Source organism: Lolium perenne, chromosome 5 (genome assembly GCF_019359855.2).
Source record: "Lolium perenne isolate Kyuss_39 chromosome 5, Kyuss_2.0, whole genome shotgun sequence".
In the NCBI taxonomy this organism is placed as follows: domain Eukaryota; kingdom Viridiplantae; phylum Streptophyta; class Magnoliopsida; order Poales; family Poaceae; genus Lolium; species Lolium perenne.
Window position 1 is genome coordinate 17,880,739 of NC_067248.2, and position 27,669 is coordinate 17,908,407.

At 47.1% G+C, this 27,669-nt stretch overlaps 4 protein-coding genes across 4 annotated transcripts; 1 reads left to right on the forward strand and 3 right to left on the reverse strand.

Moving 5' to 3' along the window:
• LOC127298858 (uncharacterized) lies at positions 1-5,309 on the forward strand. The gene is made up of 12 exons (XM_051328717.1): positions 1-335; positions 421-597; positions 702-854; positions 972-1,126; positions 2,395-2,718; positions 2,813-2,943; positions 3,125-3,245; positions 3,332-3,424; positions 3,522-3,599; positions 3,690-3,777; positions 4,230-4,295; positions 4,941-5,309. Exons 1-12 carry the CDS (start codon positions 98-100, stop codon positions 5,000-5,002), a joined length of 1,686 nt encoding a protein of 561 aa, XP_051184677.1. The 5' UTR covers positions 1-97; the 3' UTR covers positions 5,003-5,309.
• A 2,741-nt stretch (positions 5,310-8,050) lies between these two features.
• LOC127298856 (uncharacterized) lies at positions 8,051-10,199 on the reverse strand. Its single transcript, XM_051328716.2, has 2 exons — positions 9,039-10,199; positions 8,051-8,919 (listed from the first exon to the last, which is right to left on the reverse strand). The coding sequence occupies exons 1-2, from the start codon at positions 10,122-10,124 to the stop codon at positions 8,542-8,544; spliced, it is 1,464 nt and encodes a 487-aa protein (XP_051184676.1). The 5' UTR covers positions 10,125-10,199; the 3' UTR covers positions 8,051-8,541.
• A 2,772-nt stretch (positions 10,200-12,971) lies between these two features.
• LOC127298855 (uncharacterized) lies at positions 12,972-17,199 on the reverse strand. Its single transcript, XM_051328715.2, has 2 exons — positions 16,821-17,199; positions 12,972-13,385 (listed from the first exon to the last, which is right to left on the reverse strand). Exons 1-2 carry the CDS (start codon positions 17,070-17,072, stop codon positions 13,263-13,265), a joined length of 375 nt encoding a protein of 124 aa, XP_051184675.1. The 5' UTR covers positions 17,073-17,199; the 3' UTR covers positions 12,972-13,262.
• A 2,411-nt stretch (positions 17,200-19,610) lies between these two features.
• LOC127298854 (SKP1-like protein 9) lies at positions 19,611-21,401 on the reverse strand. Its single transcript, XM_051328714.2, has 2 exons — positions 21,060-21,401; positions 19,611-20,036 (listed from the first exon to the last, which is right to left on the reverse strand). The coding sequence occupies exons 1-2, from the start codon at positions 21,333-21,335 to the stop codon at positions 19,857-19,859; spliced, it is 456 nt and encodes a 151-aa protein (XP_051184674.1). The 5' UTR covers positions 21,336-21,401; the 3' UTR covers positions 19,611-19,856.
• Positions 21,402-27,669: the final 6,268 nt, after the last annotated feature.

Genomic DNA, 27,669 nt, shown 5'->3' on the forward strand with positions numbered 1-27,669 from the left:
AAGGCAGTACTCGTCGCCCTCCCTCAGCCCCAAAACCCTAGTCCGCCCACTACGTACGGTGCAGACGAGGGGCCTCACTCCCGAGCTAGCCGAGAAGATGGACGAGAGCCATCGCGGGAAGGCGGCAAAGAAGCGAGGCTCCTCTTCAGAAGAGGGGGAGTCGGGGCCGCCGCACTCCCGAGCGCCGGAGGCGGCGAAGAAGAGAGACTCCTCACCAGATTCGGAGGCGTCACCTGGGTCCGAGACGGAGAGGGAGGCAAAGAAGAAGAGAATTTCGCCGGGGGAGGAGATGGAGCTCGCCCAGCTTGCCCGTCCAGAGATGAGAGGAGCTGGAGGTAATTTCCCCCCAATCTGTTTCCCCGATAGATTAATTGTTGCATACTGGGTGTTCACTTGTTCCCGGTGTCCGATTTTCTTCAGATGATCATCAGGACCAGTCCGTGACACAAACACAGGCAGTTGAGGAGGAGGATGAGTTCACGCCCAAATCTCCAATCAGCATGCCCTACATCCCCGACGAGCTAAAAGACCCGACTGCCTATCCAGCGACACTGGCCGCCTTCGAGGAGGCGGAAGTCAAATACAATGCAAAATTACGTAAACCCCTACTACCCCAATCAATCCCTCTACCTACTCTTCTCAGGTTAATTTGCAACCCCACATTGTGCATTATTAGTTAGTTTGCCGTACATTCTCTGCAGGTCGCCGGTACCGCCTATTCAGTTTGCCGCGTGAGCCCGTGGTCGAACCTTCATGCCTGGTTCATCAACGGCATCTTCTCCCGATCCGTGAACCTGCGAAAAAGGCGGTGCTTCGTGCTGCCAAATCTATCGTCAGGCTCTCGTCTTCTGTCGGTGCGTGCGGATGTTGTAGCATCTTGCTTGCTTGTGCTGATTAATATTTACAGATGGGGGGGGGGGGGGGGGGGGGTTGACGAACGGTTGTGATTTTCTGATGATTGATATTTGCAGACGGGAAGCCGCTGGCCAGCTGCTGTGGTTTGTGGGTTGATTGGGAGGAGGAGAGCAAGACAGGCATCGTTTTGACGACCGCGCATCTGATCCGCTTAAAGCATCCCACGGAAAACCACTGGGAAGGCACAGACGAGTACGATACTAAATCTAACGTGAGTTCCTTTCTTAACATCCTTCATTTATTCACTTGTATTGTTTGTTCTGTCTTATAGTATGAACTAATAGCACTACTAAACTGATTAATTAATCAACCGTGGCACTCAATTTTAGGTGACCTAATCAGCGTAAATTCTTGTTTTGGATTGTTGAAATTTATTCATGTTTAAGTAGCGTAGAATTAACACCTTGATATGCCGAAGCTTATTTCTTCTAACCCAAATTATGTTTGCATTATAACTTGTGAAGGTGCTTGGTAATTTTTTACATGGTACTTGGGAGGATGGCTAAGAGGAGATAGATAAAATAATAAGCTGTACTGTAGTCTTTGAACCATAAGAAATTTCACCTTGCCCCCAACATGTGGCTGATTTCTTCTTTCGTCTTGCATGACACCGAGGTACTTAACAAGTACAAATGGGATGCCTATTTGTATCCTATGAAGGTGCTTAATGATAAGCGCTATAGTGCTGAATCTCATGTTGCCCAGTGCATTACACCGACGTACACCTCATTAGTTGTAGTCAATGTATACAAGTCAAAGCCCCAATATTGTTGCGTATTTTCTGTGAGTTGATGCCCTCCAACTGCTTGTTGTTATGCTTATGACAACTGAAACTATTTTGTCCAGTATAGTTATTTACTCGATTTTGGATGCTTGTTGCATCTTGCATGTGAACGGGAATTGTAAGAAAAGATGTATGTCCATTCTGCTGAAGTAACTACTTGTTGCTGCTTGTTGCATCTTGGTCTGGGAAAGCACACGCCATGTTTGATTTTCGGTTTGAGAGAGATGTAGACCTTGGTTCTGAATTCACTTTTCACCTTCGAAGGAGTGATGCAGGAGGACCTTGATTCTGTTGATTTCTTGGTCAAGTGATGCAGGTTTAAATCATTTTTTCTTCTGGCCATTCGGTCCCGTGGTACCAAATGAGAAGCCCGTCTTTGCTGTTGGAGACAGTAGTAAATTCAAATCCGGATTGTATTGGCCCAAGTCAGGTTATGTGTGCAGTTCTTGTCTAAGTAGAATAGCTTTTATCTCATAATCCTACTCAGATGTGAGGTCTTAGCTGCATATATATAAATACGTGTATATGCCCTGTACAATTAGTACCAGAGAGAGAAGTAAAACAAGGAAACAACACACACATTATGTCAGTCTTGCGAGCAGGACCTTTGTGTTAGCTACTAAGTATTTATCATGTCTTGTTTGCTAAACTCAAATGGTAGTTTAGTGTCATAATATTTGTAGCTGCTGTTTCAGGTTATTGTTCACTTGCTGGATGGCACCACTGCAGATGGCCATTACCTCTACCACCAGGAGCATTATGATCTTGCCTTTTTTAAGGTTAGAGTGGATGAACAAGTTGAGTTGCCCCTTTTCAGTGACAGCGTGCATTGTGGCCAAGACGTTTTCAGGCTTGGAAGAGATGATCATATGAATTTAAGGATAACCCATGGTAGGGTGGAAGATCGGAATCCAGTAATTTATGAGAGGCATCACTACATGTACTTTCTCCATCAAAAAAATGATTGTCTTTCCCATCAAAAGAAGGATAATTACATTTTCCATGAAAAAAATGACGAGGTACTTAATTCCAACTCTTATGGTTTACAGTTCAATGCTGCTATTTTGTTGTTGTGAGTTGTAATTGTTGTAATATATTTGTCCACTATTGCAGTGTGATGACGATGGAGGGTCTGTCATTGATTTGGATGGGAAGGTCTCTGGACTGGTTAACAAGAACCTTGAAAATTCTTTTGTACCTTCTTGTATCTTGGATAAATGCGTGGATTTGTGGCGCAAGTTTCGGTACGACTTTCCCCATGGTGTTTTTGTTTTTTCTACTTGGTTATTTGAGTTGATAAACACAATTTACTTGATTAATGATTGTTTCAATGCATGGCTTTTACATTTCCACCTTGATTAAGGATTCTTCCGTATACCATCTTTATATGTGTTGTTGATGTGTCAATGATTATGTTTGGTGAAGGTGCTGCATCCCTCGGCTCCATTTAGGAATGAAATTTAGTTCCATCAAGTTTCTAGACCCAATACAAATTGAGAACATGTGGCGCATGTATAAAATCGAGGACGGCCTTATTGTTAAAGAGGTATATAGTTGTTTCCTGTTATTTAGTATTGCTAGAACTGTTCCTGATATGCATATTGTGGAGTAATCATGGTAATTGGACATTAGGTGTCAAAAGAATCACATGCTGAGAAACTTGGAATCTGCATTGGTGATATTATTGAACGTTTTAATGGAGAACGCGTATCTACTACAGTTGAGGTAGGTGCATATATAAAAAAGTTTCAAATAAAATGGAATGAGATTATATATTTATATTGCACTTCATGCTCTTGACTTTTTGTATTTATTTTTTTAGTTGGAAAACATGTTGCTGGACAGATGCAGGGACCATTTAGATCAAGGAGGTCAATTGAATGAGAAAATAGATGTTTCAGTAAGTTACTTTTAAGTTTGAACTTTTAGCTATGATTTGCTTGATTAATGGCGATCCTAGCACTAACGAATAATACTGTTGACTTTACAGATTCAAGTATTTCACGCAGAGGAACGTCTCCGAAGAAATATAAGTTTGATTGTAGATGTATCAGATGGCGGAGAGGTCGTTAAAAGAAGTAAACATCTCCTCTTTTAAAATAGCTTAGTCAATTCTGATTGCGATCTGAAGTTATCACATTTGCTGTTTCTGTAGATTTAGTATGTTTTAAATCAAATTTGAAGGTTATATCTGTTATGCAGTAGACTTGTCGATTATATTCATGCAGGTTGTACCTTAGAAATTGAGGGGCCAATGTAAAATCTTAAACTAGGCCTCACATAGAGGAAAATGTAACTACACAAATCATATTAAGAAATATCTCACTATGTCGGCTTGCTCATCTGCTGGGCTGGTGTCTCCACTTATTGTGCTCAGCCGGCAGCCACCCCTAGTTCTTTACTGTTTTTTGTGACTGGTGTCGTACTTCATTTTATTAGATGGGGCTGGTGTTTCACTATGTTCTTTTCAAATGTGCATGTCAGTAAAGTGATAGCATTCGTCTTAATAAAGATGTTTTTATTTGTGTAGGGACTTACCCCATCACTGCTATAGAAGGGATGTCTGCTTCAGGCCAATCTAGCCAAAATGTGGCAGGTAAGTAAAGTAAATGTAAACGTGCACACATCCACTAATATATTGTAGCAAAATGTATTACACACACGAAAATTCAAGTTGTTGGATGTTATGAAACAACATAGCACATAACCTTAATGTCATATGAAGTAATTTGAGAGAAACATATAATATGCACAGAATCATGAGTAAATCATTTTAAATTTGCACTATCTGAACTGAAACCCACAAGCATGAAAACAGAACGGACCATACCACATTGTTTTAGCATTGTCTAGCATTCATGAGCTGTATTAACATGCATTCCACCACTTCAGCAAGAAAAATAGAAATCACAAAACATTATGTAGTATCCCACTTGCCCCGAGGCTAGGCCTTTCTCGAACAACTTGTTGTAAACCTCGATGGTGATCTCCCTACATTGGTAAAGTTTGATACACTAGTCTAAGAGGAAAAGTGTTACCTGGCGCCCTTTTATTCAAGTGTTGTTATGTAGCCCTCCGTTCCAAAATAAGTGTTGCAAGTTTGTCTAGATTTGCATGTATCTACACACTAAAATGTGTCTAGATACGGTGAATCTAGACAAATATGCAACACTTATTTTTGGAACGGAGGGAGTATCAGAATGAACAGCACGTACTGAAGTCTGAACAATATTTCATACAGGCCCAGCCCACTCCAACAAAAGATGGTACTGGAAGCCACAAAAGGAAGAGAAGTGTAGCTGAAATGGGATTCTGGTCGGTTCGTTCATCCGTCATATGTAGAGTTTACAAAAATTAAACATGTCTTTTGGCTGAATACATGGTGTACCCCAAAGAGATGATGTGTAATATTACTGGGGTCACAGTTTTAAACAGAAGGCTCGAAAGACTGGGGTCACAGTAACATCTTATGTTCAAAGATCCTGAGATGGTCTGTTGCTCTGTTTAACTACGTGTAGGAGTACTTGTCTTGATTGGATGTTTAGTGTCTTATTTGTGCTCGCTTGTTGATAAGTTAATTGTCTCGACTGGTTATGTCCTTGTGATTTTACTATTGTCTCTTATTGCATATTTGAAACTGGATGTGGTTAAGCACACATTATGCATATCCTGCTATGATTGAGCATGCATATGTGTTCTGCCACAGTAAGTAAAGTTAGTTTCGTCTTACTAAGTTAGCCTCGCCAGTTTTATTTTCTGAGCTTACCTCGTCGTTTTAATGCACCCTGCCTTTTCTTCCATGGGTCGAGCTGGCAATTGGGAGGCCAAAGATAGCGAGGTATTCCATCAGCACGCTGGACGCACCACATGCTGCTTGCAGCCTACTCCTGGCAAGCTTAGCTCGGAAGCTAGAGGAACTCGTAACAAGCATGCATAAAAATTGGTGCAAAGGGAGCTCGGCTTTGAGCGTGCCTCGGAGCATCTCCACCGCCTGCCCTAAATAGGCCTCTGTGCTGGTACTTAGTTCTACAAATGCCGGCACCACAGAGTTAGCGACTCCGCTGTAATCTTCATTTTTCTTTTTGCTTCATTCGAAGTCATCCATTGTTTATATTTGTAAAAAAAAAGTCACCCACCAATGTGTAGCTTCCTCGTGAGACAAGCCGGTCACCACTAACTTGTAGCTAACTTAAGTTACAGTAGCAGGGTATCCATATATACTTGATCATAACATTCAACCCAATCAGATCATTACTCCTAGATGCACCCTGCCCAGCTGTTCAGTTTGCGGTTATTTTTTTTACGGAGAATAGTTACCATGACTTCAGGTAAATACATTGATGTGCAGAGTTTGTTCTGTGTTTCGCTTGCATGCTCATTGGTTCATCTACATCATCAGAGCAGAAATGAAACTCTGACCAGTTCATCCATTGTACAAAATTCATCCATCTGTCCTTGGTACAATGTACTGGAAATGTCATTTAGTTGAATATAGAGTGGTCGGTCGATCTGGAGACAATGTTGAATATTACTGAATCAATACCACTACTCCTACATGTAAACAGACCAACAAGTCACCTCAAGATCTTTGAACAGGACATGTTAGTATGACACCAATAATCTTCAGTCAAAAGACATATTTAATTTTTTTGTAAAATTGTACTGAGAAACTATATGGAGGAACCGGACAGGACTCCCATTTCTCCCTTCAGGATGTTGCATACTAGGCAGATCGAGAAGCAATTAGGGAGTAGCATGCAAAGAAAACATAGGGAAAACTCTACTGACCATTCTTGATATAGTCTCATCATCACTTGAAGCTACCGCTGATCGACAATTGCAGGAACTTAGGCAAAACCGGATTCAATGACGCAGCAAAGAGAAAGTGCCTTAACCAGCTAAACGATCAATAAGCAAGGACAAGATCACTGTTCTTCAGGATACTACTACTACTACACAGTACCATGAACATCACTGTATTCACAAACAGCAGCGTGATTCAAAGGAAACCGAGGAAGGATAGAACCCAAATAATCAATTGGCACAACTAACTTAGTAAGAGGAGACTAACTTAACCTGCTGTAGCAGATTATATATCCATACTCGATCATAACATTTAACTCAACCGAGATCACTACTCCTAGAGGTGAACTGCCCAGCATTTCAATTCGGGTTTTTTAACAGGGAATAGTTACCATGAGTCGATCAGTAATCTTCAACATTATCTACAGATTTACTGACCACACATTCAGCTAAAATACATGTTGAATACATTCTAAAGAGGACAGATGGATACATATTAAGAATAAGCATGCTAGCGAAATATAAAACATACTCCACTATCCATTCTTGATATAGTCGCATACCATCATCGTCACATTCAGGTGTTATTTATCGACAACTGCTTAACCGCAACCAGTTTCAGAAATGCAATGAAGAGACAAGTGTAAAATCACAGCGACATAACCAGTGAAGACAATTAACTGACCAGCAAGCAACTGGAAAATGAGACACTAAACCTCCAAATTAAATGGATCTCTGTTCTTCAGTATGCCACATACCAAGCACATCACTGTATTAGCCTCAGGAAAGACCAGTACTCCTAAATGTAAAAAGGCCAACAGTTCAACTCAGGATCTTTGAACAGAAGAGGTTAGTATGACCACAATAATCTTCGGTCAAAAGACATGTTCAGAAGTTTCATAGAATTCTATCGAGGACAGATGGACATACAGGCCAGAGTCCATTTTCTGCTTTGAAGGTACCGCATAACAGGCAGATTAAGAAGTAATTAGCATGCAAAGAAAACTTAGAACAAACTCTACTGACCATTATTGGTATGGTCACATCATTACTTCAAGCTGCCACTTATCGACTATCTCAGCATCTTAACCGCAGCCAGATTCAATGATGCAATAAAGAAAGAGTGTCTTAACCAGTGAAGGCAGATAAAATATGTACAAGCACAAGTCACATACTAAACCTCCTGGTTAACCTGATCACTGTTTTTAATAACTAGTACTACATGGTACCAAGCTCATCACTCATTGTGTTCCCAAATAACAGGAGTGAGTGTGATTCAGAGAAAACCAAGGAACTCGGAAGGATAGAAACCAATCAATCAATCAAACCTTTACTCTGGAGAATAAAATTAACTTTCAGGTGCTGCTTATCGACAACTGCTTAACCAGAACCAGTTTCAAAGAAAAAATGAAATCACAATGACATAACCAGTGAAGTCAGTTATCTGATCAACAACCAACCCTAAATAAGATACTACACCTCCCAGTTAAACGGAACACGCTTCTTCAGTATGCTAGATACAGAGCATATCACTGAATTCACAGTGACAATCATAGCTTAATTATGAACATTCAACTCAATCAAGACCACTACTCCACACGTAAACAGACCAACAGTTCATCTCGGGATCTTTGGAACATAATATGTTGCCATGAACCCTACGATTCTTCAACACCATCTAGGAGTCCCACCAGACATGTTTACAATATTCTTTTCTTCTAAAATTCTAGGGAGGACAGATGGACGACAAACTGGCGAGAGGCATATTAAGAAGCAATAAGCATGCAAGCAGAACATCCATGCCAGTTTCAAAGATGCAACAAAAAAGACAATGCCTTAACCAGTGAAGGCATCTAGAAGATCAACAAGCAAGCATACTTGAGCATTAAACGGATCACTGTTCTCCAGCATTACTGCACAGTAGCACATCGATGTACTGTACTTGCAAATCACAGCAGCGTGATTCAGAGGGTACCGAGTAAGTCAGGGATATAGAAGCCAATGAATGAATGAACCAAACCTTAGCTCCAGAGGCCGAATCAGAACATATCTGATCCGCACCATTCGTATCCTTGGATTTCTCCGGCGTACTGGGATCTGATGCCGAGCAGGGGTGTCCGGAGGGAGGGGTTGCCGCTCACGATCCTGAAGAGCTCCAGCCCGGCGAGTGCCTCCTGGGTGGCGTGCCAGAGGTCATGCCACATGCGACTGGGGCTGTACGCTAGTTCGACGGTCCGCAGTGCATGGGTGCTGAGCATGATCGCCTTGAGGAGCTCGAGCTCGGCCTTGCCGCCCCGGAAGTCTAAGAGCGTCAGGTAGCACAAGGACTGGTCGAGGCCGCCGTGGAGGGGCATGGAGTAAGCGTCTTGGTCATGCCGGCCGGCCATCCCTTCTTCCCGTGGCACGGCGTCCGTGCGCTGCGTGCGCGCGCTCGATGGTCAGTGTCAGTCAGAGGCGTACATGGTCGAAACCAATTGAACCGATTTGTTCATCTCATGGCGGTTACATAACATTGCAGGTAAGCGCGCGCGCGTACCTCGATGATGAGACGGTTCAGGCAAGGGAAACGCCTGAGGATCTGGTGCACCAGCTGCGGCACCATGTGCACCTCCATGCCGCGGAGCGCCGTGTAGTCCAGGGCTAGCCATAGTATGCTGACAGACCTCATCTCGACGCCATCGATCTCGAGGGTGGCGGGGAGCTTGAAGCGCATGAGGCTTGTCAGTTCGGTCGCGCCGGTGATGCTGAGCGCGGCCGTGTAGCCGGGGAGCAGCTCGCGGAGGTTCGGGACGTCGTCCACGGTGAGGCTACTCGAGACGGTGCGGAGCATCGAGAGGCGATAGAGGCGATGCGCCGACCTGACGACGACGGAGTCCAGCGCGCAATCCTGGACCAAGAGCATCCGCAGGTGGCTGCACGCGGCGACGACGCCCTCGACGACGCCGGGGCGGCACGCGCAGCCGTGGAGCCCGAGCTGGGAGATTCCGGTGAGCGCGTCGAGCTCCCCCGCCTCGACGGTGAAGAAGGCGAGGTGGATTTTGCTGACGGTGGCACACTGCAGGAGGATAGGCGGGACGCCGATGAGCACCGGATCCTGGCCGGCGACGCCGCGGTTGAAGAGGACGACCTCGGACGCCCCGCCCCTCTGGAGCGCCGCGCACCAGCGCGCGGCGTGGTCGGGGCGCCACTCCGTGGACTCGACGCGGAAGGAATAGACGCCACTGCGATAAACGTGGACGCCGCCGATGTCTTCTTCTTCCACGCCTTGGCCTTGGAAGCCGTCGAGGAACTCCTCGAGCACGTTGGCGATGGCGTCGGCGACCTCGGAGCGGGGGATGGGGAGGCTCGCGAACTGCTTGTCGTGGAGGTAGAGCCGGTACATGCGCCATACCTCGCGCCAGCGCGGGGTGAAGAGGTAGCCGAGGCGGAGGAGGTCGGGCACGGGGAGTTGCTGGAAGAGCGCGCCGAGGGCGAACGCGGAGAGGCCGCGCCAGTCGGCGTGGCTGGCGGCGGGGCGGGGGAGGCGGATGACCGGGCGGTCGAGCGAGAGCGTGGCCGGGGGGTGCGGCCTGAGGATGTTCCGCACGACGTCGGAGAGGATCTCCTCCGGCGTCGGCGCCATCTTCGCCGGCTCGGAGCGGTCGCTGGTGCGGCGGCGAGTGCGGTTTGGGGAATGGAAACGAAACAGAGCCGTTTGCGTTTGCTTCACGGCGAGATGGGATGGTGAGCTGGCGCTTTGTGGGCTTTTGTAGCCAGCTGTCAGAATGAGCAGTTCATGCTGGCCGTCGGATGAGGCAAAACCTATACACCGACCAGGTCGGTGGCTACCGGCCACCGCACACCCCCTGGTTGGGTATGGGCCGGCCCATTTGGGTCTGTTTAGCCTGTGCAATTCGTTTTTGCTTTTTTTTTCTGGTTTCTTTTTCAGTTTTCAGTTTTCTGTTTTCTTTTCTTTTTTCTGTTTTCGGTCTTGTTTATATTTTTTAGATTCGAAAATTTTAATTCTAAAAATATTGTTCAAATTGAATTTTTTTTAAAAAATGTTTAAATTTGAAAACCGTTCAAATCTAAAAATCGTTCAAATTTGAAAACCGTTCAAATCTAAAAACCGTTCAAATTTAAAAACCGTTCAAATTTAAAAACCGTTCAAATATGAAATTTGTTTAAATTCAAAAATTGTTTAAAATTTTAAAATGTTCAAATTTAAAATTTGTTCAAATTTAAAAATGTTCAAATATAAAATTTGTTCACATCGAAAATTGTTCAAATCCAAAAATTGTTCATATAAAAAAATAAAATCTAGAAAATAATGCTTTCAATTTTTCGAAAATATACAAATTTTGGAAAAAAAAATTTCCGAAAAAATTTCACATTGCCATTTAAAAATTTTTTTTTAAAAAAATTTGAAACAGCAGAAACGGAGAAAAACAGAAAAAACGAAAATAAACGAAAAAAACGTCACTGGGCCGGCCCAACAGGCACCCTGGGGGGTGCGGTGCCTGGTCCGCACCGACCAGGGTGGTGTATAGCACCTCCCGTCGGATGAGAGGAGAGGAGGGTGACAGCATCTAGTTCAAAACGGAGTCGCATCACTGGTCTGTTTTTCTTATTCAAATCGATGAAATTCAAAATTTCTTAAGTCGTATTCAGTGACATAAGATACAGTAGGACTCCCTTTCAAAACCTCACAAAAAAAAATTGACGGGCAAAAACCTAAAATTTCGGGAGAGAATAAGAGCCCGCATCCCCAAAGCGTCCCTAAACGGCGCCAGATCGAGCATTTGGAGGACGTGTTTCGTTTGTGCCACGTTTGAGGGACGTCGCTCCCCAACCACGTCCTCCCAAACGCCGCCCCCAAACATTAAAATATTCTCTTTTTTGTTTTTTTTTTTTCAGTAGAAACATTCAACAAACTAATACATAATTCGGAACATAGTTGATATAAACTAAGACATAGTTTGAAACATGGTTTCACACACTAATACATAGTTTGAACCATGGACACAAATTAAAACATTGCAAAATAAGAAAACCTAACAAGTGTTGGCATCACAGATTTCGTGTGTTCGCTGCCAAGAATAAATACTCTCACGCACTTCCACTCACCCAAATTGGAAAATCAAGCTGGTGATGATAGCCATGTTGGTCATTTCGATGAAGAACATCCAGAAACCTCCGTGCCTATATTCGTTGCGTCCTCCTCATCGGTGTCGCCGTGGTAGTGCCGACGGCAGCGCGTCTCGTTGAACACCTTGACGCTCATATCAGCCTCGCCAAGGTAGGAGAATGTGAGCACGCAGCCGGCTTCGAGGTCGTGGTAGCGCGCGAACTTCTCCCAGCCGGTGTGGAGGTACATCTTGCTGCGCCCGTCTAAGAGCACGTCCACCGGCCACCAGCAGCAGTCGCAGCCAGTCTCTCGCAGATGCAGTGCGGCCAACTCGTTGCCGACGACAAAGTCGGCGAACTTGTCCGGCAGCCTCTGGATGACGAGTGGGTCGCCCTTGAGGACGACAACGAACTCGAACAACACTTCCTGCTCCTCCTCCTACAGGTCCGACGAAGAAGAAGACGGCGTCGCAGGCGACGACGAGCGTGCAACTCTGTCGCGGCCACAACCACGACCACGGCCGTGACCTCGGCCTCTGCTTCTGACTCTACCAGCCATGGCGTCAACTCTTGAGATGGTGGCAGCTAGGGTTGGGAAGAGAGGCGCTAGGGTTTGTGTGTAAGAGATGATGAGAGAGCGCCCCTTTTTATATGCCGGAGGGAGGCGAGAGAACGGTGGCGCTCATTAATGCCGGCATGCAGAGCTAGGCGCGACGAGACGCTTCACTGCGCATCTACGGGAACTGCACCGTTGCTGCGCGGCAATAACTTCCATCGCGAGGTAGGCGACGGTTAGGTTAAACTTCAATATGCCGCTGACACATCAGTCCCGCCACTCCTCGCCTCGCTTTTTGTTGTATCCGGCGTGTCCGGAGCGTCCCCTGTGTAGCGGGAGCGGGCTCGGACCGCCGGATACCATATTGGACTGCACCGGACAAAAGGAGGTTTTGGGGCATACGGCTGGAAATGTTTTTTTTTTGTCTGCTCGAATCCATTGGAGATGCTCTAAGTGGCCAAAATGCAGGCATGGCTCGAATGTTTAGCTCGTGGTCGGTCATATTTGATACGCACATAAGCATGGCCATCTTAATTAGCATGATCATCACACTTACATTTTGCACAGCATCGAAATGTATCAGAAATCAGAACGAACAGATGTAGAATCCAAATCAGAACGAACAGATGTAGAATCCACAGTGGAACAAACCAAACGACAAAACTCTGCCAACTTGATCCCCCAACCAAAAGGAACACCGTGTAAAAAAAGTGAGGATTCAAACAAGAACCAGCAGATTCAACCACGTTTCATGTAAAACGTAACTTCTCGTGCCCAGCTGAAATCTTATAATTTGCTACGTGCTCCTCGAAACAAAAGGATTTACAATGAACTTCAACAGTTCTCAAAACGCATGACAGCAACATGAGATATAGTACAGATTAGGACTTAGTTCCATGGGGCCAACCAGAAGCAGCGACGGAATCTCTGTTTGGCGTCGCAGATACTAGATATTTTTCCTCTAAGAGCTATGAACTTGATCTGGAAACTAAGGCTAGCTGAGACAAACAAGTTTCAGATCTCTACTAAGGGCTAAAAGTACGGATGTACAGTAGGATGCTATTCAAGAATTTTTCATTGCATGAACCCACAACATCACTAGTTCTCCTCCTGTCCCTGCAAATTCTGGAGATTTCCCGCAGCCCTTGCCCGCCTGATAATCACAATTGTCGCTCGCAGGCACAGGTTCAGCAGGGCATGATCTTCCAGCTGCATTGCAGCCTGCAACAAATGAACAGCAAAAATGTTGTTAGGCGCATGGTTATAGAAGATAAATTATATGGAAATAAATAGAAATCAAAGGGGGGAGATTCAGGAAAGTAAACACGCCATCACAGAAGCGGCAGCCATGAAGAAGACATTAGCAAGATAAACTGTTCAGCTTAGCTTTTAGTTGAATTGAGATCATGTCATATGTTTTTTTTTTTCTGAAGAAACCATTGGTTTAGCACATCCGAATATTAAGTAATCACGTTCTTATATTACATTTCCATTCTTCTAAATCAGTGATAAGTCTGAGGTCTAAACTTCCTATCACCTTCCTGCAACCTACAATCATAACAGAGATGGGAAGTACAAAAGATCAAGAGTGAAAAACATATCATTCATCTTCAAAAAAGAAAAAAACATATCATAGGCAACAAGTAATGCAGGTAATTACCACTATAGCACGTTCCAAAGTACTCTAAAACTTGCAACTAAATCACAAATTGTAATGTAAGCTAAATCCTCCAACAAATTGAACAGCAAAAATGTTGTTAAATCACAGTCATAGTAGATAAATTATATTGAACAAGGAATGATAGAAGATTGTTGATTAAACGATTTTTGGTTGAGATATCAATCAAAAAACAAGAGTTGCATGTGATGGACATAAATCAGGACTGAAAGACATATTTTCCAAAACAGGTAAATGTACATCAGAGAGCCATAATTGCCACAATCTCAAGAAAGATAGCAACGAATGGAACCATGGACGCATATGCTCAAAAATGATGTCCATATCTATAGTTGAAATAGGAAGTATACAGCAACCAAAGGGGGAGAATCAGATGCGACAGTAGACAGGCTAGACAAACAATTTAGCAACAAAAAGGGAATAAGATCACGGGCTAGACAAACAATTCAGCTTAGCTTTGAGTTTAGTTCAGAAGAGGCAATCATGAAGAACAGCATTGTCTAATTCCGCAATAAAAAATGGAATAAGATCACGGGCTACACAAACAATTCAGCTTAGCTTTGAGTTTAGTTCAGATCATGTCATATTTTTTTCTTAAGACGCCACTGGTTTAGCACATCTGAATGTTAACTAACCACGTTCTTCAATTACATTTGCATTCTAGTTTTCTGTGGTCTAAACACCATATCACCTTCTTGCAGCCCACAATCATAATAGAGAAGGGCAGTACAAGAGATCCAGAGTGAAAAACATGTCATATACAGAAGGAACAGAAGTAATTACGACTATAGCACAATCAAAAGAACTCTAAATGTTACAGCTAGATCACAAATTTTAATTTAAGCTGAATCCGTCAACGACGATAGGAAATACAGTGTGCAAAAGTCGTGCCCAAAGGCCAATCACACCATAGTACAACTCACAGAAAACTAAGTAACTAGATATGGACAATCCTATTTGTAGAGTATCAGTTGAGCAGCCACATAAAGCCACCATAGCTTATCGACCTCTACCAAGCTGGTTATACAAAGTTCTAATCCATATTCTGGTTTCAAATTGGAAATAAGGATTGAGCCTGCACATTTTGATCACTGAAAAATAAATTCATGTATATTGTACATTTCATATAACAGGCACAAACAACTTGGGCATTCACAAGCGCCCAAATAAGACTTGTAAACCACCAATACAGACAGGCATAAACACATGTTAACTAATTAAGTTACTGCTATAAGCACTTCCAAAGAATCAGCTGAGCAGCCACAGGCCGAAAATCCACAGCTCATTTTCCACATATAAGCATCAACGGCTCCATAGATGATTTACCATTCAACCTCTACCAAGCTGGTCCTACCAAATTATTATCCACTGTGATAATAGGACCTGTGACTACACTGTTTAATATATAATCAAATGCAAAAAATAGCTGTGGAGTAATCAAACATAATAACCTTCGTTTTTTCTGCTTTCAGATCAGAAATAAGGAGTGAGCATGCACATTTTTAGCGCTTGAAATTTAGCTGAACTATATGTGACTAACCAACATGGGTGAGCTGATCAGCTTTTAATGACACAAGTCCAATTAATAGTGAAATAATTTGACGGTACATAATGATCACTGGCACGCAAATAAGCCAATGTCTATATACTTCTGAGTATATTCTAAAAAATCATTAACATTGAATCCCCCAAAAACTATCTGAAAGGACATTACTGAAATTATTATCTTAAAGGACATCACTGAAATTTCCATAAGAAACAGGAAACCCTGTAATTTATAGCTCCAGTGGTTTATGTCAGTACAGTATCTACTTGCATATGAGCACACCTGTGCAGCCCCATAATATATGGATAAACACTGAAAATTGCAAACCCATGTGTATTCGGCAGTGTTTTATGTCAGTAGAGTATCATCGATCATAGGCACAAAACAAATTGGGTATTCAGCAGCATGACTAAATAGAACCGGGGATGGAAAATCATGTGCCTATCCGATGTTATATTACAAATCAGATTGACCAGCCCATCACTTAATCTGCAAGTGGACAAATTAAGCATCTCCATGAGGGGAAAACTTGATTCCCCACTCTCAGCCCCAACAAGAATTTTCTCAAATTGTAAACCACCAATACAGGCAAGCATAAACATATGTTAACTAGTAATTTAGTGCTATCTCAAGCCTCAGGCCTGCATCAGACTGTAAACCTGAATGTCCGATGATCAGTATTGGGACTCCACTTTAGCATAAACCAACTATATATGCTCAGACCGTAAACGTGATTTTAATGGCGGTTGATGCCCATCCAATATAGTCAGTACTCAAGTACGTATCTTCATAGTTAGGTGATCACATTCTGAACACCCCATACCCCGGTAATGCCCACCCAGTAGTTACTACCAACACCAGTTCATCGCATCATCGGACCAAGTAAAAGAAGAGAGCAGAACATGCCAACCCTACGATCTCATATAGGATACGCATGCTCGTGGCAGCAATCTCAGCACCGGTAAAATTGATAGCGCGTTCTTTCCACTCCGGAGACGCAGTAGCCCAACCCAAGCATGCACAATAAACCAGTGCAGGTAAGCATAAACCGATAATTTTGACTAATTTACTGCTATCTGAAGCCTGATTTCACGATACCAACTATGCTCAGACGGTAACCGTGAAACCAAGAATGGCGGATGATGCCCACCCACCCAATAGTTTGAACGTAGTACTAATCAAGCAGTAATGCCCATCCAGACATCCAGTAGTGAGTGCGTGCCTCCACTATTACTAGATGCATACACCAATTCATGCAAGTAAAAGACCAGAACAGAACATCTGAACATGCAAATCCTACTGTGTCAAATAGGATATGCATGCTCGCGGCAGCAATCTCAGCAGTGGTAAAACTGACAGAAATTGTTCATTGCTCGCGGCAGCAATCTCAGCATGTACTACTACACTCTACACGGGGTAGGGTGTGGCTTACCGAGACGACGCGGGTGAGGCTGTCGAGGTCGCCGATGGTCTTCAGGAAGGCGGTCTCCACGTCTGGGGCGGTGTGCCTACCGCTGGCCTCGAACTCGCGGTACGCGCTGATGAGCTTGAAGACACCGAAGTTGTGGATGGCGGGGACCCTGAGGACGAAGGCCGGGAAGAGCGCCGCCAGCCTCCGCGCGTCCACCTCGAACACCTCCCCGTCGCCGCCGCGCAGCCGCAAGGTGGGCGGGGCCTGCTCCATCGCTCGTGCGCGCGCGCGCTCTCGCCGGAGACTGCGGAGAGGAAGGGAGAGAGAGTGGCCGAGGGGGCGTGGGTTGAGGAGGTGGTGGAGTTGCGCAGCCGCAGCCGCGGTGGGTAGGTTTTGCGTTTCTGCTTTCGGAACGGGAAATGGGACGCAGATGGCTGACAGAGTGACAGGTGAGCCCAACGTTGTTATACAGTGTCCGGCGCAATGGGTGGGGTGGGTGGGCTTTGCATTTCTGCTTTGACACTTTTATTGTTTCGAAGAAGTTGGTAATAGGATATTTCTAAGCTTTGCGTGGACGGCATGGACCGTAGGAACTTAAAATGTTGAATACGTCCATTTCTCCTATCATTGAAAAGAGATCACATGTTGATGAATGATGGTGGGATATCATACTCTAGCATACATACAAATAACATGGCATGGAAAGAATAGGGAAGCTCATCCTTGTATTTTCAGCCTGGAAATAAATTTTGCTAAGTGCAAAACAATTTGCTCTACCAAGTAAAAGTTGTCGAGGACCGGTACTTTTTGGTTGTGGACTAATGTCATTTCCATTCTGGTACCTCCAAATCCCTATGCATTATCTGAAGCTTTGAAATTGGGAGTGAAAGGGGGTTCGGCATAGGTTCGCGAAAAAAACTCGTCGTTTGGAAGGGCAACTTGTTTTTTCTAGAGGGTAGAATTCTGTTTACCAATCAAGTGCTCACTGGTTAACCGCATTTGTATTGTTGTTCTTCAGAGTGCCTAGGTGGGTATGTAAAAATTTGACTGTTACAAAACCAGATCTTTTCTGACAAAGTGATGAACATAAGCGAAGTTATCGTTCCACGAAGTGGAGTTCTATTTGAAGAATGAACGATAAGCTAGCCTTTACGGTCGAGAATATTAAAATTTAAAAACAAATTCTTGCTCAACAAATTGTTGTTCATGTTGTTAAATGAGGTTGGGTTGTGGCAGAAGTTGCTTCCAAATACATATTACTCCGTAACTATCTCCAACCATTGTGACAATGAAACCTAATGAACCCACATCTTAAAGGGTCTTCTAAGTGTTGAAGAAGAATTAATTAGCCATGCTACCTTAATGGTGGGTGATGGCGGTAATACTACTCCCTCCGTCCCAGTTCATAGGGCTTGCGCGTATCCTAGATTGTAAATTTAATAATAATAATATAAAATATATATCATTAGAAAGGTTAGATGTTTTACTTTCTAATGATATATTTGTTGTATTAAAAAATTATATTATGTTAGCCAAATTAAGAATCTATGGATACGCGTAAGCCTTATGAGCTGGAACATAGGTAGTACCAAAGTTCGGGAAAATTCTTGTCTCGGAGATATGCCACTAAGCCAAAAATACACTATGCTATACAGCATGTGAAATAAAAACAGTTGGTGTGTGCCATTTGAACACGGCAGAGTAGCACGCCTTATATATTGACAAATAGATGGGTCATCTAGTTCATAGGTTGATGAATACTACCTCCTTCCCAAAGCTCAAGGCCTATATTTTCTAAAAATATTTTAATAATATTTATTTTGTATTTTGCATGTTAATGATTTTTGGTAAAAGGTTAGTCAAATTTGATATAGTTTGACTTTCTAAAAATAACATAAGCCTTAAGCTTTGGGATGGGGGTAATATTAATCTTTCACATGAAACATTAATTTTCCTTTGGAATCTTCAAACTTTAGGAGTGCTTTATGTTTCCATGTACGCGGACAGGGTTAATGAAAACATCTCCTACCGAAAAAGTTTCAGCAAGAAGCTTGAAGTTTCATGTAAAATTCAAATGTTCAGATGTTACCTGACTAAAGGAGTTTTTTTAATTAAAGACAATTTTGCTAGACGCAATTAGAATGATAGCAAGAAATGTGGTTTCCATTATTGTGATGAAAAGATTTCAACGCTTACTTTAGTCATGTCTATTTGGCCTTTCGCCTTGGAAACAATCCATGTAGCATATAAACCTACTCCAACAAACTACTATATGAAATATTATTAGGGATTCATTGAGTGAGGTTAGCGAACAACTTAAAGCTCACACCTAAGGGGAAGTAAGTGTCTTGTATTGGTATATTTGATACTACCGTGATAGTATTATATGGTTAAAAATGCTAGATCTTGTAACATTTTGCAGGTTATCTACAAGACAGCATACTTAGATCCGTACCTTGTCTCACTTCAACATACGGAAGCATGGGAGTTTCTAAAATGTGGAGAAATTATTTGGAGTTGGTAGCATGTAGACTTTGTTCAACAGATTTTGCAGGCGTTTAGCATTGGGATTATTGCTGCATAAGTGGTACACACATTATTTTTGCCTGATATGCAGCATATCTGTACCTTTTCCCCCTTTTTTTGAATTCGACTCTAAAGCCTTGCAATCCTGATGAACTTTTGTGGGATATGAAGCAATGGGTGTACACATTTCATATTTTCATGATTCTGTCAAAGTATTTCTGTTTTCATGCTACTGAGTGAACAACCCATGTCAACCCAAAATTCTACACTGGTGCAGCAAGTGGGTTCAGGTTTGTGGCCGGCTTGGCTCCTGGACCTGTATGTGTCACAGCATGCATGTAACCCAAATTCTACAGCATAATCTCACCCTCTGGACAATCTGCGTACTCGAAACAACCAAGAAGTCTATGCCAAGCTAGCAACTAGAAGATCGTCTCTCAAACGATCGAGTGAGTGAGAACCTGTACTGACGACGAACGAGGATTAATAGACCGCAGGAAACTACTGATAGGACAGGTTGGTGGAGCTGAGCTAGCGGACGATGCGGAGGAGGCGGTCGTGGTCTTCCTGCGCCAGGCGGTCCTGCTCCGGCGTGATCCCCAGGATGCCGAGCAGGGCCTTGATCTCCTCCACGGTGCCGCCCCTGATCATGTCCGCCGTCGTCTGGGCACACAGGTCCATCAGCTCGTACTCCAACAGCTCGTCCGCCGCCTGCGCGCGCGTACCGTACATGCACGAGCAGCAGACAGATCAGTTCTCAGTTAGCCAGGCAGTAAGCTCATCAGATGATCAACAAAACATTAGCAATAACGATTTACCTACTGAATACAGATAAATCAGCACCCAAAATGAGTTCACTAGAGGTCAGGTTAGTACCCAGTGTTGAATACAATCGATTTACAGTTCCCCGGAACCTAATTAGGCTGTTGTGGTGTTGTTCATTTAGTAGTAGAGGTGAGGTTAGTACTACCCAGTGTTGCCGTAGTTTACATCGATAGACTGAACTGAAATCGGATACAGACACATGTGCTACTACTACTACTACTTCTCGAGCAATTAAACCTTTAGTTCGCAATATGAATGGCAGATTAACAAATTATCTACATAGACTACTTTAGTAATCAAGCCAGGTCATCGGACGATGGACAAAACATTTGTACTCCACTAACGATTTTTCTGCATGCCGAACATAATCGATCGATAAATCAGCACGCAAAGTCCGCAAGTCCTTGCGTTGGACGCAGAAGCTAGCACCACAGCTCCAGCACTAGCTAGGCGAATGAGCGAGCGGCAGAGATTAAGAAATTACTAGTATCGATCTACGTAGAGAGTGATGTGAGATGTATATGGACAGGCGTGTGGGGCTGATCGAGACCAAGATACCAACACCACAGTCTACAACGATGATGCCTTCCATTTCACAACAGAAGGTCGATCCCACTGACTGAACCAAACCAACAAACTAACACGGTTTGTCAAAACCAGAAGCAAAATCGACGAACAGAGCAGCAGCTAAGCGATTAGTAGCGTGGATGGAGCCGTGGACAGCAACGAAATCTCAATCATCTCGATCTCCCTTGTGTGCGGCGCCAAACCAACCAACAGATCGATGAACCTGAAGCATCGGTGGAACCGAACCGTAGGGACTCTCGAGAACCAACGAAGTGATAGCGCAAGGAAGGAAGGGAGCGGATATATATGCATGGGGATTCGATCGGGGAAATGGGATCGAACCAGGAAGAGGTCGTGGAGTGCGTCGGTGTCGCCTGCTGCCCGGGCGATGAAGCGGCGGTCCCAGTCGTCGATGTCGCGATCCACGGCTTCGCCGCTGCGGTGGGCCCTGTGCTTCTCGACGTACTCGACGACCATGTCGAAGACGCGCCCGGAGCGGATGGCGGGGGCCGGGACGGCGTACCCGCGCAGCACGGCCGCCGCGTCCCGGGCGTCGGCGGCGCCCTCCGTCCCGTCCGCGAACGTCAGCAGGAACAGCGCCTCCTTCTCCTGCGCCATCGCCCACACGCTTCTCGAGGGTTCTGGAGGCGGAGAGAGAAGGGGGTGGCTTCTCGAGGGTTCTGGAACAAATGGATGGAGCGGAGTGGTGGGGGCGGCTTTGTACGCCGTGAACTTGCCTGACAGTGGGACCACCGTGTCATAGGAAGGAAGCAACAGCGGCCAATCGGTGTGCGGAGGCTGATACGTGGGTGGGACCTGGAAGAGATCCTACACGACAATTCGTGCGCCTTTAACACATCTCCACACCAATCCAACGACAAAACCGATTGCCTACCTCTTTGCGTTGGATCGAATGGTCGAAATCCTCTATGGGATTGGTATGCCCGCGGTGGAGGAGAAAGGGGAGCATGCGGTAGCCGCTTCGAGGCCGTCGGTGGAGCTGGAGGCTCCGGTGAAGGTGGCCACGGATACCAGGCCATCGAAGGAGTAGGAGACGGTGTGGGTACGTGTCGGTGTGGCCGGAGGAATCGTCGTCTCCCTTGTCCAGCGACAACTCGCGAAGCTGGATGGCGATGTCGTCCCACATAGCTAGTGGTTGATGTCCAGTGGTTGGGTCTCGGGATCCCACTTTGGGTCGTCGTTGTCGTGGCCGTTGTCTCCGCCTTGGACATGGTCGTCGGACTCGTCCTCGGCATCCTCCACGGTGTTGGCGGCGTCGGCATCCTTATTGTCGTTGTTGTCGTACTCGTACTCGTACTCGCCCCCGTCGTCGTCGTCCTCGTCCACGACGAGCTCGCGGTTGAAGAATTCAATGTCGCCAAGGTATCCCGCTCGAACAAGGGAGTATGTGTGCGTTTAAATGTAAATTTAATGACGGAGATGCTTCGAAAGTGCAAAGTGCAAAGTAACATACCAACATGTATATAATAATATTCATGCTCCTTTAGGGCAACTCTAACGAATACCTAAGCATGCTAAAAATTACATAACAACAGGGTTTGTGGGAAAGGAGCTCGAGTCTGCACTGCGGCTTCCGCCACACATCCTGCACGTCACCAAGCATCATCCTGAGGCTTTCTTCGTCAAGTTCGACTACCCCAAGCACCGCGACGACGCTCTCCGCCTCGGCCGCATCTCCGTCGACGGGCAGCCCTTCCTCCTCCAGCCTTAGAGGGAGGCTGACCACGCTGTGCACCAAACCTGGACGCTCCACATCCGCGTGTGCGTCGAGCGCATGCCGCTCCACATGTGGAACATCAAGGGCGCGCAGGAAGTGCTTGGGAGGCATGTGCTCGTTGATCACCTTGACAGCCGCACCTATGGGCAGGAGAACACTGCCATCTTCAGCTGCTGGGTTTGGTGCTGGGACCTCGCCCACATTCCCAGCAGCCACCCGTTCATCGCCTTCCCGGAGGGCTCTGGCCGTGTTGAGGAGATGCTTGGGTACTCGCCGCCGACCAGGCAGGTGGCGCCACCTCCCAATGGGCTGCTTTTCGACTGCCTCATCCACATCGACCTCGTCGAGGATTGGCGTGTGCCCGACCGCCGCACCCCATCCTCTGGCCAAAGCGGCCTCCCCTCCTCCAGCTCTGAAGACGAGCCACCATACCCCGCCATTCAGCCGTACACGTGGGTCATGACCGTGCCCGACGACGGTGGGGCGCGGCGCGGTCCCATTCTGGGCGGCTGCTCGGGCGGTCCGGGGCCCTCTCGCCGGCGCGACCACAACGACGAGGGTGACTCCTTCGATCGCCAGCGCCTCTTCCGAAAACTCCCCGTCGCCCAGCGACACCCGGCCTCCCGCGGCACCACCCCCACCTCCGGCCTCCGTGGCGATCGTCAGCGCAGCCGCTCCCCCAGAGGTGGCGGTTACAGGCGCAGGGCCTCCGTCAACCCGCCGCTCGCCCACGAGGAGCTCCCACCTCCACCACCTCTGCCTACCGACGGCTCCGTCCCACAGCTGGCGTTCCCGCCGGGTGCCGCCGCTCCGATCGTCATCAGCAGCACCACCATCAACGCCGCGCCTGCCTCGCCACCTCGCCGTGATCACAGCCCCGTGTCCTCGGACTCGTCTGACCCCCTCGCTGATTTCATGTGTGTTGACCAGCTCGACATCGGCGGCTGGGCCCCGCACCGCTTGGACCCCATGTGCATGGAGATTGAAGCGCTGTGCATCGCCTCCACGCAGCAGCCCATGCTCTTCTCCCCCGGACCGATCAACCTCGTCCCCGAGAGCTGCCCGCTGCTGCTGGACGCTCCACCGACTCCTGTGCCTGATGAGCTACCTCCTTCCGCTGAGGGAGCTCAGGCGCATGATCTGCTCCAGGGGCTGTTCTCTGCCCCGCCCGCCTCTGTGCTTGGCACCACGCCGCCGTCGCCCCGCATCGCGCGGAACGACCCTCCACCGGCTTCCAGGCGTACCACCCGCAGCTCCGTCAAGATGGCTGGGACTCCGGTGTCCCAGCGTGCGACGCTCCGCCTTGCCAAGGAGCTTGCTGCCATCGACCCCGCCGAGCAAAGCGCGGACAAGGCGGCGTCTGCGCTTCTGGGAAGATTCTCCGAGCCCTTCTCCTCCACTGACATTGACGGCCTCGCGATCCTCGCACGCGTCGACAGGTAGGCCATTGTTCGCGCGGCTTCGAGAGCCGGATCGGAGGGCGCTGCGGCTGCAGCCCACTAGTTCCTGATGTTGCACATCTACCTTAGTTTTCGGTGGCGGTCAGCCTTAAGCTGGATTAAGTTAGGCTTTGTTCTTGTCGGAGGCCCGTTCGTGTTAGCTGTGGGGCGATCATCTTGGGGCTACTATGTCAAGGATCGCCCCTCCCCCACTATGTATGCTGGTTTGGTGGTGTTACTTAGAATCGTCAGTCACCGAAATTCTTTGCTGTCGCCTCAGTTTCCCCCATGAGTGAACCAATTTGCTCCATCCTCGGATGGAACCCTAGAGGGCTCAACGCCCCTGCGCGCCGCGACGTGGTTGCGGAGCTAGCCTACACCGCGAATCCTGCCGTCCTCTGTGTCCAGGAAACGAAGCTTCAGGACATCCCTACAAACATTGCACGAGAGATTGCAGGCCCCAATCGCGGCAACGTCCTCTTCCTCCCGTCGGACGGCACCAGAGGCGGCGTGGCGATCTTCTGGGACGACTCCATCGTGACGCTTTCGAACCAAGACATCCGCCGCTTCTCTGTCTCCGCCACGGTCACCATCCTCCGCACCGGGACCTCCTTCCTCCTCTCCTCTGTCTACGGACCTGCAGACGACGAGCGAAAGCCAGACTTCCTCCAGGAAATGACAGCCCTCCGTCCCGTCAACAATCAGCCTTGGCTCATAGCTGGAGACTTTAACCTAATCTACGAGGCCAGGGATAAGAATAACACCGCCCTTAACAGGCGCCTGATGGGCCAATTCCGCGCGTCCATCAACCTTGCTGAGCTTAAGGAGATCCGCTGCCTTAATCGGGCCTTCTCCTGGAGCAACGAACGCCAACAGCCAACCCTTGTCAGACTCGATCGCTTCTTCTGCAATTCTGCCTGGGAAGCCCTCTTCCACGCTTGCACGGTGCAGGCCTTGACCTCCGCCTACTCGGACCACTGCCCCCTCCTCCTCACCGACCTTCACTGCCCTCCGCGCCGTGCCAATTTCCGCTTTGAATCCTTCTGGCACCGCTTCCCCGGCTTCTATGACACGGTGACCACTGCTTGGAACCACCATACCGCCCTGCAGAACCCCCTCTCCAGGCTTAGCGACAAGTTGCGGCGCACTGCTCGCCAGCTGCGTCTTTGGAGCAAGTCACATTTCAGAGACGCTCGCTTCCAGCTGCACCTGGCCTCTGAAATCGTCCTCAGGCTCGACGTCGCCCAAGAACGTCGGATCCTCTCTGCCGAAGAGTTTGCTCTGCGCAAGCTCCTTAAAGTGAGAATCCTAGGCCTTGCCGCCATCGAGCGCGCCTGGCGTCGTCAGGCCTCTCGCATCACCTGGCTTCGTGATGGCGACGCAAATACACGTTTCTTCCACCTCAAGATGAACGCGCGCCGCCAGAAAAACCATATCCACCTACTTCAAACCAACGACGCGGTGGTCACCTCCCACGACGACAAAGCCGCCGCCCTGCTCCAGCACTTCACGGCGTCGCTGGGCACGACCTCGCCCTGCTCCTCCTCCATTATCTGGGAGAACTTGCCGTTGCCAACGGTCGACCTGTCGGGCATTGATACGCCTTTCACGCCGGCGGAAATTTGGGCTGCTGTCAGAGACCTTCCCGCGGAAAAAGCTCCTGGCCCCGACGGCTTTAACGGCATTTTCTACCGCAAGTGTTGGCACATCATCCGTGAAGATATCGTCGCTGCCTTTGGCCAACTCTATCGTCTCGCCGCCAACGGCTTCACAAGCCTCAACTCTGCGCTCCTCTGTCTCATCCCCAAGCGCTGCCCGGCGTCCACTGCCAAAGACTATCGTCCTATAAGCATCATCCACTCCTTCGCCAAGGTCTTCTCCAAGGTGCTCGCTCGCCGGCTAGCTCCTCGCATGGTTGGCATCGTCTCACCTGCCCAAAGTGCTTTCCTCAAAACTCGCTGCATCCACGAGAACTTCGTCTACGTTAGAAACCTTGCACGTCTCCTGCACCGTCGTAAGAAGCCGTGCCTCCTCGTCAAGCTAGATTTCGCCCAAGCTTTCGACACGGTCTCCTGGGAATACCTTCTTGAGCTGATGCAGCGGCTCGGTTTCCCGCCGCGATGGAGAGACTGGATCACCTCCTGTTCGCCACGGCCAACACCTCGGTGCTCCTCAACGGCGTGGCGGGCCGCCCTTTCAAGCACCGCCGAGGACTCCGTCAAGGCGACCCCTGATGTCTACTTCCCCCTCCTTTTCCTGTAGACAGTGTTGGGCCTCCAAGAGCAGAGGTTTGTAGAACAGCAGCAAGTTTTCCCTTAAGTGGATCACCCAAGGTTTATCGAACTCAGGGAGGAAGAGGTCAAAGATATCCCTCTCATGCAACCCTGCAACCACAAAGCAAGAAGTCTCTTGTGTCCCCAACACACCTAATAGGTGCACTAGTTCGGCGAAGAGATAGTGAAATACAGGTGGTATGAATATATATGAGCAGTAGCAACGGTGCCAGAAAATAGCTTGCTGGCGTGTAGTTGATGGTGGTAGTATTGCAGCAGTAGTATCACAGTAAAACAGTAAACAAGCAGCGATAGCAGTATTTAGGAACAAGGCCTAGGGATCATACTTTCACTAGTGGACACTCTCAACATTGATCGCATAATAAATAACTCTTTCTCATATGTGCTACATACACTCTTTTGTTGGATGATGAACACATTGCGTAGGATTACACGAACCCTCAATGCCGGAGTTAACAAGCTCCACAATAATGTTCATATTTAAATAACCTTAGAGCATAATAGATCATTGCAAAATAAACCAAGAACTAACATAGTGCACACACTGCCCACATTACACTATGAAGGAGGAATAGATCACATCAATACTATCATAATGATAATTAACTCCACAATCTACAAGAGACCATGATCATAGCCTACGACAAGAACCACATGGTGCACACACTAGTCACCTTTACACCATGCAGGAGGAATAGATTACTTTAATAACATCACATGAGTAGCACACAACTAGTAGCGATACAAAGCTCATATGAATCTCAATCATGTTAAGCAGCTCATGAGATCATTGTATTGAAGTACATAGGAGAGAGATTAACCACATAGCTACCGGTACAGCCCCGAGCCTCGATGGAGAACTACTCCCTCCTCATGGGAGACAGCAGCGTTGATGAAGATGGCGGTGGTGTCAATGGAGGAGCCTTCCGGGGGCACTTCCCTGTCCCGGCGGCGTGCCGGAACAGAGACTCCTGTCCCCCAGATCTTGGCTTCGCGATGGCGGCGGCTCTGGAAGGTTTCTCGTACCGTGGCTTTTTCGTCTTGAGATTTTAGGTATGGGACCTTTATATAGGCGAAGAGGCGGCGTCAGAAGGTCGAAGGGGCGACGACACCATAGGGCCGCGCGGCCAGGGGGTGGGCCGCGCCACCCTATCATCTGGGGGCCCTGTGGCCCCCCTCTGGCCTCTCTCGTGTGTTCTGGATGCTTCCGGGGATTCTAAGATCTTCGGCGTTGATTTCGTCCGATTCCGAGAATATTTCTTTACTAGGATTTCTGAAACCAAAAACAGCAGAAAACAGGAACTGGCACTTCGGCATCTTGTTAATAGGTTAGTTCCAGAAAATGCACGAATATGACATAAAGTGTGCATAAAACATGTAGATAACATCAATAATGTGGCATGGAACATAAGAAATTATCGATACGTCGGAGACGTATCAGCATCCCCAAGCTTAGTTCTGCTCGTCCCGAGCAGGTAAAA

Excerpts from the sequence above, each read along its gene's own strand:
- LOC127298858 (XM_051328717.1), top strand. The coding sequence starts at position 98 with ATGGACGAGAGCCATCGCGGGAAGGCGGCAAAGAAGCGAGGCTCCTCT. Across the intron at positions 855-971 it reads CAGGCTCTCGTCTTCTGTCG|ACGGGAAGCCGCTGGCCAGC; the intron begins GTGCGTGCGGAT and ends TGATATTTGCAG. Across the intron at positions 2,719-2,812 it reads TCCATGAAAAAAATGACGAG|TGTGATGACGATGGAGGGTC; the intron begins GTACTTAATTCC and ends CCACTATTGCAG.
- LOC127298856 (XM_051328716.2), bottom strand. The coding sequence starts at position 10,124 with ATGGCGCCGACGCCGGAGGAGATCCTCTCCGACGTCGTGCGGAACATC. Across the intron at positions 8,920-9,038 it reads TGAACCGTCTCATCATCGAG|CGCACGGACGCCGTGCCACG; the intron begins GTACGCGCGCGC and ends GCGCGCACGCAG.
- LOC127298855 (XM_051328715.2), bottom strand. The coding sequence starts at position 17,072 with ATGGAGCAGGCCCCGCCCACCTTGCGGCTGCGCGGCGGCGACGGGGAG. Across the intron at positions 13,386-16,820 it reads GCCTCACCCGCGTCGTCTCG|GCTGCAATGCAGCTGGAAGA; the intron begins GTAAGCCACACC and ends CATTTGTTGCAG.
- LOC127298854 (XM_051328714.2), bottom strand. The coding sequence starts at position 21,335 with ATGGCGCAGGAGAAGGAGGCGCTGTTCCTGCTGACGTTCGCGGACGGG. Across the intron at positions 20,037-21,059 it reads CACTCCACGACCTCTTCCTG|GCGGCGGACGAGCTGTTGGA; the intron begins GTTCGATCCCAT and ends ACGCGCGCGCAG.